The 13,033-nt window shown below is 36.5% G+C and overlaps 1 protein-coding gene across 2 annotated transcripts in view; it reads left to right on the top strand.

Annotated features, from left to right (window-relative positions):
* Nucleotides 1–13,033, top strand: part of REPS2 (RALBP1 associated Eps domain containing 2) — a 185,279-nt gene that overhangs the window by 134,477 nt on the left and 37,769 nt on the right. For both annotated transcript variants that reach the window (XM_075195087.1, XM_075195086.1), the window contains exons 9-12: nt 4,972–5,048; nt 5,890–5,967; nt 7,850–7,916; nt 10,775–10,843. In XM_075195087.1, coding sequence (XP_075051188.1) covers nt 4,972–5,048; nt 5,890–5,967; nt 7,850–7,916; nt 10,775–10,843 — 291 coding nt within the window. The remainder of the gene's footprint in view (nt 1–4,971; nt 5,049–5,889; nt 5,968–7,849; nt 7,917–10,774; nt 10,844–13,033) is intronic.

Here is a 13,033-nt window from a genome sequence, read left to right as displayed (position 1 = left end):
AGTTGTGTTTGGTGACATATTCTGACCATACTGTGATTCATTCTTTTCTGAGAGCGGCCATAAGGTCTAACAGCACCGTGGTGAAGGTCCTTGAGGAAGTGGACAACCCGAATGGGAGACAGGTGAACTGGTAAATTTGAGTAAAAATTACTTCTCAGAAAAGGTGGTAGAGGCTAATACAGTTTAAACATGCTTAGGATATACTGAAGGATATCCTTACAAATAACTAAGGATCAAATAGGGTTTGAGGGTACCATAGGTTAAAAAATTGGGCCAAGTGGTTCTTCTCTGCTTTCAAATTCTATGTTTCTATGTCCCAAAACAAGAAATCTGAAGAACTTATGATGTTGTGGTAAAATAGGAATGTGGAGATACGCATCTTGTAGAAAGTCTTCTTTCTCGATAGTTTAGAGAATTGCTTGTACTGACTCCAATGCAGATATGTATTGTGTAAATTAATTGATTGAGTTGTCTCGTATCTAAAAAAGTTCAAAAACCACCTGATGCTTTCTTTATCAGAAAGTGCCTTTTCTGCCTCATCGTAATAGGAGACATTACTTTTTCTTTTAACAAGGTCTGTATACTGTTCCGCAATGTATTCTGGTCCACTAATGAGTAAGATGTTCTGGATTTCACAAATATATTCCACCTGGGTACAGAGTGGAACTTGATCTTGTACCCTCTGCAGATGCTGTGGTGAACCTAGTTATTGGAGTGGTGAGCATCCAAGTCTCCACATACTTTGAAATCTTGCCCCCTACCTTAAAAATTCCGTAGAGGTAATTGCACTGCCTAGTTTTGCTTGTATTATTTTTTTGCAAGCTTGGTAAGCTAAAATATAGACTCTCATTACTGTCTTCGATGTCTCCCAAAATAATCCAGAATTCTCCCAGTGTTCTATGTTAGTGTCCATAACCTCTTGTAATTTGTCATGCATGTAGGATGTAGGTTTGAAAGATATGGGATGATGGGAAGAGCTACAAACAGGTCAGGTTATTGCTGTGTGCTGTGTTTTATCAATAAAAATTTGGGCATGATCCAAAATAATAATACTGCCAATATGTTAGTGTTTAAGTCTAAGAAGGAGTTGTTCTTTCTTAGCAGGTAATTAATTTACTCGCAAAAAGTTATTGTGAACCTAGGAGTGAAAATAATATTTTCTGTCAGAGGGATAAGGAAGTCTCTAAGGATCCAAAATGCATGACATGTTTTAAGGAGGTGTACACTTTCCTAAAGGAAGCAGTAACTATTGCAGAACTAGATAAGTCTAGTTTGTGGTTTGTGATTTGAAATTTCCTACTATTATTAGAATTTTGGAATTGGGGTTTGTATTTTCATGAGGATTTGATATATATTTTTAAAATAAGCTTGGTTTGAAGTACTGGGGGGTATATATATTAACTCATTCAGTGCTAAGGACAAGTGGGACTCCACATATATCTCTATAGTGCTAAGGACAATGTACACATATTTGCTTTTAGTGCACTTTCATTAATAAAACACTTTTTTTGCCATTTTGGGTAGATTTTCTTTGCTGAGTCAGGAAGTATAAGCAACCTAACAGTATATTCTGAGAATGCGAGGTATAATTTGTAATAATAGGTACAACATACTACTAATTTTGATAATTGAATGTGACCAGCCCAAAATGTGCCAAAATAGGCTCAGCATAGGGAGAGAAAACTTCTGCAGTTGAGGGATTAAGGGGGGATGAAATTTTCCACAGAGTTCACCACGTCCAAATGAATATATCTCCTTTCAGGGTCCAGTACTAAAGGGTCTATTTGTCAAATTGGATAAAACCTTAAATATAAGTATCTCTCTTTGAGTGATAGCTTTTGCCGGCTGTTACAATTGCCAGGTCTGTCCAGCAAAGCTTCTCAAAGCCTATTTAACATGGACAGCACTGTCCTCCTATCAGCTAGGATACCGAAGACGAAAAAATGCTAAAATAAAGAATTGTTTTCCTTTTTTGTAAATAAAATGTAATTTTAACTTTCCTTCTTGTTAACGCTTGCCCGGCACTGGCGTTAAGGATCCTTTAACCGCTGCCAGTGCCGGGCAAGCAGTATTGCCAGGGAACTAAGCATTGCTTAATCTTGGAGAGAAAGGGTGGAAGATTCTATTTGCGATACAGTGATGTTTTCTGGGGATGGTGGTGGAATGCGATATAGGTAAAGTTGGGTCACACTGGTGGTAATGGTGACTTAATATATCTTAGCCGAATGAGGTAAATGTGGTATGGGAAAAACAAAAAGTTTTCACATGTCACCCATATTAAGTGATAACGCTTAATATGCCTTTGTAAATTACTAAATAGTGTTAAATATATCTAAAATTAGGGATCTGTGTCCCTTACACCGTTCCCATGTCACAGACACACACACACACCTACCCACACACACACCCACTATGCAGACATCTGTCTCTAACACTAACACTAAAGTAACTGCCTGAGACTTACAGCCATACTTGCCAACATGAGCAAGATGATTCCCAGGAGGTCAGGGGTGCAGGTGTGGGGGGAGCGGGGCTCGAAGAATTGCGTTATTAGCTCCGCCCCCAAAATGCCCATCACTACTATGGACAATAAAAACAAAGGGTGGGGTGCGATGATGCGGCCATGACATCACTAGGCCCCGCCTCCTCCATTTAGTTTACACAGCCAGCCAGGATCAGGGCGAATTGTCTGCCCTCTCGGGAGTCCAGGAAGACTCCCAGGAATTCAGGAGTCTCCCGGACATTCCGGGAGAGTAGGCAACTAAGCTTACAGCACAGAAATATGTTAAAGCACAGCAGCACGAAAAGAAATTAAAAAACTTAGTTTATTGATACAGTTCTTCATGTAATAATGGAAAGGAGGAAAGAAATCAAAGTTGGAAAGTTAATTCTCTCTTACTCATCAGTGATGTTCATATAAATATCCCTGTAGTGACGTTGCTTCCCTTGTCTACATGTAATACAACCAATGTATTAACATTCTAGAGATTTTACATAGACATTTTATAAAATACAACATAAAAACAATATGGCAAATGGGTTACACAAATGACCGTGAAAGCAATAAATACAGATTGATACCATCTAAACAAAATTTGTATGTGTATATAAATAAATAATATACAGAATTTCAGATGACAATCTGCTTGGCTGCAGCTCCTGAGAGCAGACATTTACAGTCCATGTCTAGAATGAGAATTATCGCAAGAAGCTGTTAGTGAGGAAAAGGAAACTGCAGATGTGTATGATGGCCTGATGATAATATTTACATCAGTTTGTGGTGAAAGCAAACTACACCAAGTTAAAGATTAATAAATAAGAGTTTAAAAAATAAATGTGTAGATTTCACAAGGGTTTTGACACTAGGAGAAGAAGCTGCACAACACGCCAAATGGTAATTGTTAATTGTATTATTATGGGCTCATGCATTTACTCTGCCCAGACTACGAACCAACTTCTTACCTGGCTACGCAAAACAATCACAAGGAGATAAATTTGGAAGAAAGACTGGAAATGAGCCGCTCTTTCCTTCATATTTGCCTTACTACAAAGAAACCTATGCTTTTATAGCTTAATTAAATTAATTGTTTTAGTTCTTTTCTTAAGTATGTATCATATTGGCATAGGAGATTATTTAATTTGGACCTATCGCAATGTATCACTCATTTCTGATATGTATGTGTATGTAACACGGCAATGTTGTGTTGCAGATATGTACGCGTGTATAAATAAATAATACACCGCACTACACTATTCCAGTGGAATAAGTAGCATAATATCATTGTTGATGTAGTTTTAAAGAAATTACTAAAAAGGGTTATCCACATCTGCCTAATCCTACCCTTTTGTGTCCTGCCTATCTCTGAGCTGGTGCAAATTTTTCCAGAGTGGAAATGACCATGAATTCCTCTGCATAGCAAGGACACATCCTCTCCACACCTTTATCTAATCTCCGTAATCACGCTCAGCAGGTGGAAATCTCAATGTACTGCATTACAACTAGGCGCACTGGTGCGCAAACTCTGCCCAGCTCTTCCCCTCTGCCTGTGCAGACTTCTGCATCTCTGCAAATTCTGCCATCTTTCACTTTAGTGGAAATATGAGCACACAGTGGATTCAAAGATGATTTTGCACCACACAGCAGTCCATAATTCTTAATCTTAAGTCTTCTGAGACCTAGTTGTTCGAGGCATGAGTCACATCAGGCAATGCTTCCTGTGAATAGCAAACTCCAAATTTGTGAGTGGTTCCTATAGGGCAGGACAAGTCTAACCAACACCCCCAATCTTGTCTCATTGTTTACACTCCAGGTTAGCTAACTCCTGATGGCAATTAGCATTTTTAGAAGTCATTAGCCTTGGGGTTCACATTCTTTTTCCAACCTGCACGTTGAATTTTAAAAAGATGTATTCAATATGGACAAGAAAGTACTGTAATTTGTGTGTTATTAGTTTAAGCAGACTGTTTGCCTTTTATCATGACTTAGATGAAGATTGTATCACATTTTATTACCAATTTTTTCAGACATCCATGTAATTCCAAAGGGTTTACATACTTTTTCTTACCCCTGTAAACTCTAACGAAGGCAAATATAAGTTGGATTCTAGCACCTATGGAAATGGATTATCTTATACACTCTTACATGCAACTAAAAACATATTTTGGGTTATTCACAACATGTAGAGCAAAGTTATCCCTGCATAAAGGCTTTCGCTAGTTACATGGGCCATAGTCCCATTAACTTACAATTATAAAATGACTATTTTTGTCCCTCGTACATATTTTTAAGGTGTCTCCTTATTAAACAGATTTTTTTAATGTGCACAACTATCTGTAATAACAGGAAGTAAATAAACAAAAACTCAAGACATCTAGACCTACCCAATGTAATAGTTGTTGTTAGGGCTCTGTATGTATGAAGCCATTATATTTAATAGAACAATATAACACATTCATTTAATTTGTTTTCAGCATCTTTAAAGCCTAGTACAGATGGTGTGTATGAAACTTACCGTGGAACGAGCACAGTTTGCCCGGCAAGAAAAGAGGTAAGATGATTTTTTTTATAAAAAAAAAGAGTTACAATTTTTAATCCTTTGAGAGTATACTAGGATAATTCAAGGATCAATCTCCGTCTTTTTTGCTCTTACCATTTAAAATGGTCCTTGACCGCTGTCTCCAAAGTGCGTTAGTCAGGTCCTCTTCCTTAATGTATTGCAATTCAGTTCAAGTTGGCAGCCAGATGACACAACACATAAATCCACAATCTAAAACACAAGTAGCAAGTTTCTCATGTGCGCTGGCAGCTCATGAGCTCTGCATCCTCCAGGAACGGTTTTATTCAGTCCCCAACATTTAGATCGTTCAGGAGCCTTCTGTTGGTGCCACCAATGGTGTCTCCATGTATCTGTAGTCTGCATAATCCCTGTTGTGTTAGAGCATGCTTTCACATGCTCTAATATCAACTTAGATGACCATGACAATTGTGTCACAACTAAAAAGTGCTGAAAACCACTGTATTATGTGTTGGTAGCATGGATATGTTTTGTGTACTATTTACTGTATGTTAACATGTTATACCATAGATAATCATAAAATAGGAAGAGATACCCTATCTGCATGTTTGGTAGTCCTCATACCACAACTCTTATTGTTTAAAGAATTGAAATCATGTTATGTTTTCTTGCATTATATAGTCTATAATGCATGTGAGCTTACCTTCAATTATCACCACTTTGGTTCCTGTTTTAGCTTAGAACTTAATAACTATAAACAGGTTAACTGGTTATTCCACCTTCCTAGAGATTGCTTTGACCGTGTTCATGATGATGAAATCTTGATACTTGAGGTCTAATCTTTCGCTTGTGTTTTATGTTCTCTGCCAATCAGCTAGAAACTGTCTGTGAAGATCCGGCCAACTCAGAACCACTGATTCTCTTTGATGTGGAAACCAATAACACCAAGCCAGTCAGTAATAATTAATGTTTCTATGTTTTTGTACTCCCGAAGTGTATATCATTCAATGCTTATTACATGACTGCTTTTCAGTTTCAAAGAAACCATCACTGTACATTTGCAGAATTTTATATGCAATCTTTCCAAAACAGATGTGCTTCAGTTCCAGCATTTAGCTAAGTGAAACTAGCACAAACTGAATTGGTCTCATTCCAGTTTATTAGAATGTATTCTTGACTTTGTTTGTGACCTTGGTGCATAAAAAAGATGGAAACTGTAGATTATTTGTGCTAAGTGAGTACTAGTGGCTATATATTAAACCGCTGTGTCTTTGTGGTCACAGATCATTAACTTAGTTCTTCAGGTTCTGACAGTAGGTTTTTGAAAATTAAAGTGCATGTTGTTATACCATATACTTTAAATATGTAACATATAATATTAGACGTAACAGTGGAAATGAGATATGGCTCAAATAGGGCTGCAAAAGACTTCTCTAAAGGATGAGACGTTATAAAAAATATATATTTGTAGGGATACCATTGAGTTTGTTAATGATTTCCATTGTTTTAAGGCCGCTGTATATGTGCATGTGCGGTATAATGAAAACATTTATAAATAACCTATTTTTTGTCTGTGACTTGTGGTCATTTTCTGGTAAAAGAAGGAGGGAACTGGTACCACTCGTGAAAGTGTAATAGATGTATCTCCTGTGATCAGAGCTCGCTAACACTGGTCCAGTGGGTGACAGATAGTGGCACATGGAGGGGTGCGTGGCTATGTGATGATTGCAGCTGTGTTTTCTGGTGACATGAGTAGAGAAGCCCGTCGTTAGGGGTAATGGAATGATATAGCAAACTCCCTGAATCTATCTCTTGGGTGTGCGAAACAGAGCCCCAGCCCCTATTGAAGTTATAAAGAATACATAGCCGATGGTTATGATAGAGCACAAATCTGACAGTAAATCACTTAAAACTTCAATAGTGTGTTCACAGGAATCGGTATGCTAATCGGAACTTTGTTTGTTTGTTTTTTAGTCGCTGGTTAAATTGCTAATAATATTGCTAGCATTTTGCTGTAATGGGCACCAGGCCTTCGTCTGTGAATTGTAACCATTTAATTAAAGTGTCCAGAAATATCTCGCAGTAGTGTTGAGCCATGACTTCGATGTCCATCTACTTCCAGAGCAGTTATTAGCCGTTATTAAGTCTAGGAGGACAGTTGATTTCGGCTGCATTCTCACTTATTTCCATATTTGCATGGTGCATATTTGGAGTGTGACTTAATTCCACACAAGCCAATGTAAAATAATCATACATATTTTTTTGCATATTCCAAAGTCTATCTCAAAGATCTCTAGAGTTGCGCAATGATCTTGTTTTCCCCTTTACATTACATGTAAATCTTAATAAAGTTAATGTTCTTTATGGTTGATTATAAATGTTAAACCATTTTTTCTTAAGTACCACCCCACTCATCCCCCCCATACCATAATTATGTGTGCCCAGACCTGGGTTTCCCTTCCTCTGCATTGTTAGGGGTCCCTTATGATATCATGCAGAAGACCACATTTCTGAGAAGTTCAGAACAACATAATGTCTGTCCCACACTGCTTATGTTTGACATCCCAGCGCTAATATTGTGCTGAGATTTTTAAATATTTGAGCTGATAAAATGAAGCAACATGGCTCAAGGTGGGGCCAACAAAGGCTCCGTTGCAGCCTACTCGAAAATGAAACATCTTCCTTAATTCATTACGGACCCAAACAGTGCAATACACAATTCATATAAGGGTAGTAAGGGGAGATTATTCTCTTAAATTATAACAATTAAAAGGTGGAGCTAGGCTTTAAATAAGGATCCACATTCTTTCATCTATTTTTCTTTCAACATTTAGAAGACCTCTGTAGAAGCACCACATGGTCAAAATGCATTGAAAGAAAACCCAGTCAGTGACTCAAAAGGTACGACATTCACATTCTTCTAATAGTAATCATTCTATTCAAAGGAATATTTTTCTCTGATAAAGTCTTCATATCCTCATATACCTCATGTACATGTTCCTGTATACATTGAATTTCTAATCATACATTATATAAATATGTTTGTGCTCTGTTGATATTATTTATCTTATTAATAACTTGACTGTAATTCTAAAGCAGAGACCATTATGTTCATCACCAGCAGATATCGCATTTATATAGGAAGATATTGTACACCAGACCTATGTACTTGGTGTTGATTTATTGGTGCACCTTTATTGTAAAACAGCAAATATTTATGGACTAAAATTACCATCATCCCAAGCAGGGGAGGGCAGGAGACATTTGGGCAAGAAGACAAAGAGAGAGATCAAAATAAACTACAGACATTTAAATACCCTATATGGCGAAAAACGGGTTCTAATCAGAGCATCGCGAACAACTGAGCTCAGGATCTCATCAGCTAGTAACTAAGTAACACTAAGCGCTAAACAGATAAGATAGTTGTAAAAAATAGCATATAGTTAAATACAAAACGGACTACTTGATAATATCCAGCTAGTATAACATAAAGTCAGCTTGGTTGTAAATAATCATATGAACTAAGTCAATTGTGACCTTCATGAGGAGATCTCAACATAATCAAGAAGTTGTCAGCAGCCAATCATCTAATAGTAGCCAGGAGAGCTGTAAACATCAAGAGCGGAAATCAATATATGTGATCCAGCCTATTTGCCAAAAATGAGAGGAGTCCAGCTGCTTGTTCAAGTCATTACAACAATGCCTGTAGACAGATGTCTCTGTAAGACAGATGCGCTATAACAAGCAGGGAGAGTAGAGAGGACGGAGCTGCAACACAGCGCTGTCTGTTGTCCACTGCCTAGTGACTGCTTGTGTTTTACCAAGCAGGAGTATACAAAGGAGATGAAGATCAATGTGTAATGTGTCTTTCTGCAGTCCAGGGGGGTAAATGTATCAAGCTGCGAGTTTACATTTACGCCCCAGATCTGTAACAATATAATACAAGAGCCAAGAGAACCACACAGTGGAAATCATAGGGGGAAATTAAATTTGCCGTTGAAAAATTTGCGACCTGTGTACTATTTTAACCTGGATTTCTCCCTGAGCCGTTAGCAAAAATCAGCAGTAAAAATGATTGTACTAATGGTAATAATGCGCTCTATTACCGTAGTAACAGCAATAGTGTGCAGGCCGCATTACATTCGAGAGTAACGCAGCCAATTGAATTCCCCACCATAATATCAAAGAAAAACAAATAACTAAATCAAAATAAAAAATGAAAAATAAATAAAAAAAATAGAGCAGTGAATGAAAAATTAATAAAACATAAACGAGCAAAAAAGAACAAAGCACCCATAAAGCCTCCATGAATATATATATTGTTTCACTAGGGGCAGTTTGCCACATACTATCTAAAGAAGAAACTCCATGGGAATCTACAGGGTGAGGATACAGACATGGTTAAGTCTGCACACTTCCACACACACACAGCACAGGAACAAGAACCTGGATGTTATTAATTAATGGAACAGGGAGCGTAGTGCTTGGGAGGAAGCTTAACTAGCTGGACTTGTGCTATAGGGTGGTGCAAACGATTTCAGTGAGTGTCCAGTTAGAGGACTATCTGTCTAGTTAGTGTTAGGGTCGGATGACTTTGTAAATATTTTGGTGTGATTGCTGAAACTACTACAGTAGCTGTTCATTCCATCCTGACAAAGCCTGAATAAAACAGCAAAGTGGTTCAGCAAACCTATGTCAGCAGCATTTGTTTGGCGTGCTTTTCACAATATGTACTATCTAAACAAAACATAACCAACATAACAAGACCTAAGTATTAAGAAAGGTAGAAAAAAAACGATAAATACCTGTATTAATGCCACAGCTGCTTATAAGATACAGTATCACCAATGTTAAAAAAGATAAATAATAAAAAAATGACCCAACTATCTAAAAGGAAAAAATGAAAATTGTAAATACAGAGTGATAGTAACCACACGTATATAAACTATAGATATAATATGAGAGAGACTGAGGGGTATATTTACTAATCTGCATGTTTGAAAAAGTGGAGATGTTCCCTGTAGCAGCCAATCAGATTCTAGCTGCCATTTTGTAGAATGTACTAAATGATAACTAGAATCTCATTGGTTGCTATAGGCAACATCTTCACTTTTTTAAACCCGCAGTTTAGTAAATATACCACTGAGACTCTCTCTTGAGGAGGGATATGATCAATGGGAAAGCATCTGAGATCTTTAACAAGATGTCCCTTTTTGACAAAAAGGTCTGTGCTGTGCCAATCTTTCATTAGGCATACAAAATATTTTTCCTACTTACAAGAAATTGCAAGGACATTGTGGGATGTAAATAATAAATTTGTTGTCACAGTTCAATTTATAGTGTAGATTATAAATCTTGCCAGTGAGAGGGTGTGTAAACAATCTTCTACAAACTAAGTGTTGACAATTGATACAACCCAAAAAATTAGTTGCTTCTAAGCCAATTAAAATTATTGGCTTTAGGATAGGAAATAATCTAAGAGATTCCTATGTTAAAACAGACATTAAGTCCTCTTCTGTAAACAAACCTGGGTGCAGATTGAATTTTGGAGGGTAGAGATGGATCAATAGAAATCAGAAGCCAATGTTGGAAGACCACATTGCGAATATCTCTGTTTATCTTACCAACATGCTCTAAAGCTTGATCCATCTCTGCTCTATTATAGTCCTGATCAATGAATTGTTACCTCTGCAGTAGTCAATGATCTGTTTCCGATACATATACATAACATTTTGTTCTACTTCTTTTTTTTATTTCAGCTTCAAAAGAAAACGTATTAACTCATACTATATCAACGGATCAAAAACATTTCCCGTCCTTCAAAACCGGTAACTTCAGTAGTAACTGCAGAGACATCTATATATGCTTTGAAAGTGGTATACTCAGTGGTCAATGTGGAAATTTACAAGTGGTGGTATGGAAATGCAATGATAGTTTTACAATGAAGACAGTAGGAGAAGTGGCGGTATGGCATAACACTGTATACCGGCCCACTTCCACCACTGAGTATATTAGTAATATTAATAACCTATACTCTGCCTTTTCTGTCTTGGAGCTGATGGGATGATATCTATAGATAGATAGATAGATTGTGTTTTTAACTTGCTTTGTATGTTGTGCTTTTACCAATACAATCTTTTATACTTGCAAATCACCATTAACTTTTTTTTAGCATATTTTTATTTTTAAAGCACTTTTCATGTGTTTTTATTATTCTATGAAATGTACATTATAAGCAGACAGGTGAATGAGCCCCAAGACTCTAAATTAAATGCAAATTGTTCAGATATAGCCTTATATTGATTTAGAATATAACATTTACATTCATAGCATAGCACATCCTATCCATAAGCCAAACAAATATTGTATTTGTCCATGTGACTTCTCTAAAAGTATATTTTCTTTAGTTTCCCTAATTTACTAACATATTGAGTTGTGTAATTTAGACTTTGCTTTTTAGAAAAAAAAATGTTTCATTTGTTGCAGTGAAGCTTAGCAAAAACGTCAGCTTCCCATGTTTAATAAGTTGCTAAAGCTCCATTACCATCAAAGCGCTAAGCCTTTTCCTTCACCAATTCTTGCTGGCAGTAGGGGTGAGTGGTATGGCCATCAGAGGCCATAATGTCCGTGGTTGCAGCTTCCCATAGGGTCACTCCTCCTCTGCAGCATCACACCGCCCTGGTTTTCAGCACTAACCACAGAGTCAGGGTGCTGCAGGGCTCCAAGTAGGGGAGGAGCTATTAGCTCCAGGTGGTAGTGCAGCTTTAAGAACCACTTTGCAGTGACCTTCTAAAAAATATAGGTCAAATACTGCAGCTTATAGCACAACCCCAACATCAGTTATTTTATGTTTTACCTGAAAATCCATATTTTTACTTGTAATTGTGCATAGCGAAAGAATCAATATCACTTTGATGCATTAAATAATTATTACAAAAATAATAGTTGTCCCTTTACTATTTAGTAAATGACACTTTACAGTCATACCCTAAATAAATATGTTACACAATTAACTCAATCACATCAAATGAGACAAAACCATTGTTTCAGAGCTTGTTATAATGTATATGAAAATAACAACTTTAAGTGGTGCTTTTTATCAATCTGCGAGCACAATTTTATTTTTCTTTGCGGTTTTGAGTAATTAACTACTATTCACTCAATCATTGTTAGCCTCTCATTGCAAATTAGTTGTAACTTTTACAAACGATGCTCAATCCAGACTATGGTGGAAAAGGCAGGAATAAAAATTCTTAGTATATACTTCTCTTGTTCACTATAACTCTGCATGTCTGAAAGACAGTATGGACAGTTCTGTAAATGGAGAACTCTAGTTTTTCATGGTCACAAATTGGCCTGCTATGAATATATGGGTCAGCGGAGGATATGTCGTGTGTGTATATAATAAATGTTTACATTTATACTAGGTCAGTTTTAATAAACCTCTTTACTCTTGAAATTTACAGCGAGATTTAACTGCTAATCTTTTAATCTCATCTTTATCTTACAAAGTAATTTTACAGTATTAATGGGATTTTAATAATCTGTCTCCTTAGCAAATATGCTAGACACCCTGTTGGATTGCCACGTATGTACTCTTGATGTGCACCATAAATATATTTACATTCAGAATCTTTTGATGGAAAATTGACCTATAAATGACTAATTTTCCAGGTCTTTAACAAAAATAAAAAAACTCCAGAAATTTACATCACCCTATGTTTAATTATAGTATAGTATAGTAACAAGTAAATCTATGAAATATTGATTTAGTAGATTACTGTGGAAAACAACAAAAATGTTTTCACTGTTTAAGATGGGTGCGATGGAAAAATACTTTTCTATATGTGCAAATTTTCAAATGATGGGGACAAGCTCCATATATTATCTTTAAGTAGTTAGTTCATTTTTTCTCACACTGATTATGCTCAATATTAAAAGCTCTTACTACCTCTACTTTTGTGCAGTAGTTGTAAGAATGTTCAGTATAATCACCTAGAGAAAAAAAATAATTGACA

Source organism: Mixophyes fleayi, chromosome 2, assembly GCF_038048845.1.
Source record: "Mixophyes fleayi isolate aMixFle1 chromosome 2, aMixFle1.hap1, whole genome shotgun sequence".
Lineage (NCBI taxonomy): Eukaryota > Metazoa > Chordata > Amphibia > Anura > Limnodynastidae > Mixophyes > Mixophyes fleayi.
This window is presented reverse-complemented; position numbering and strand designations above follow the sequence as displayed.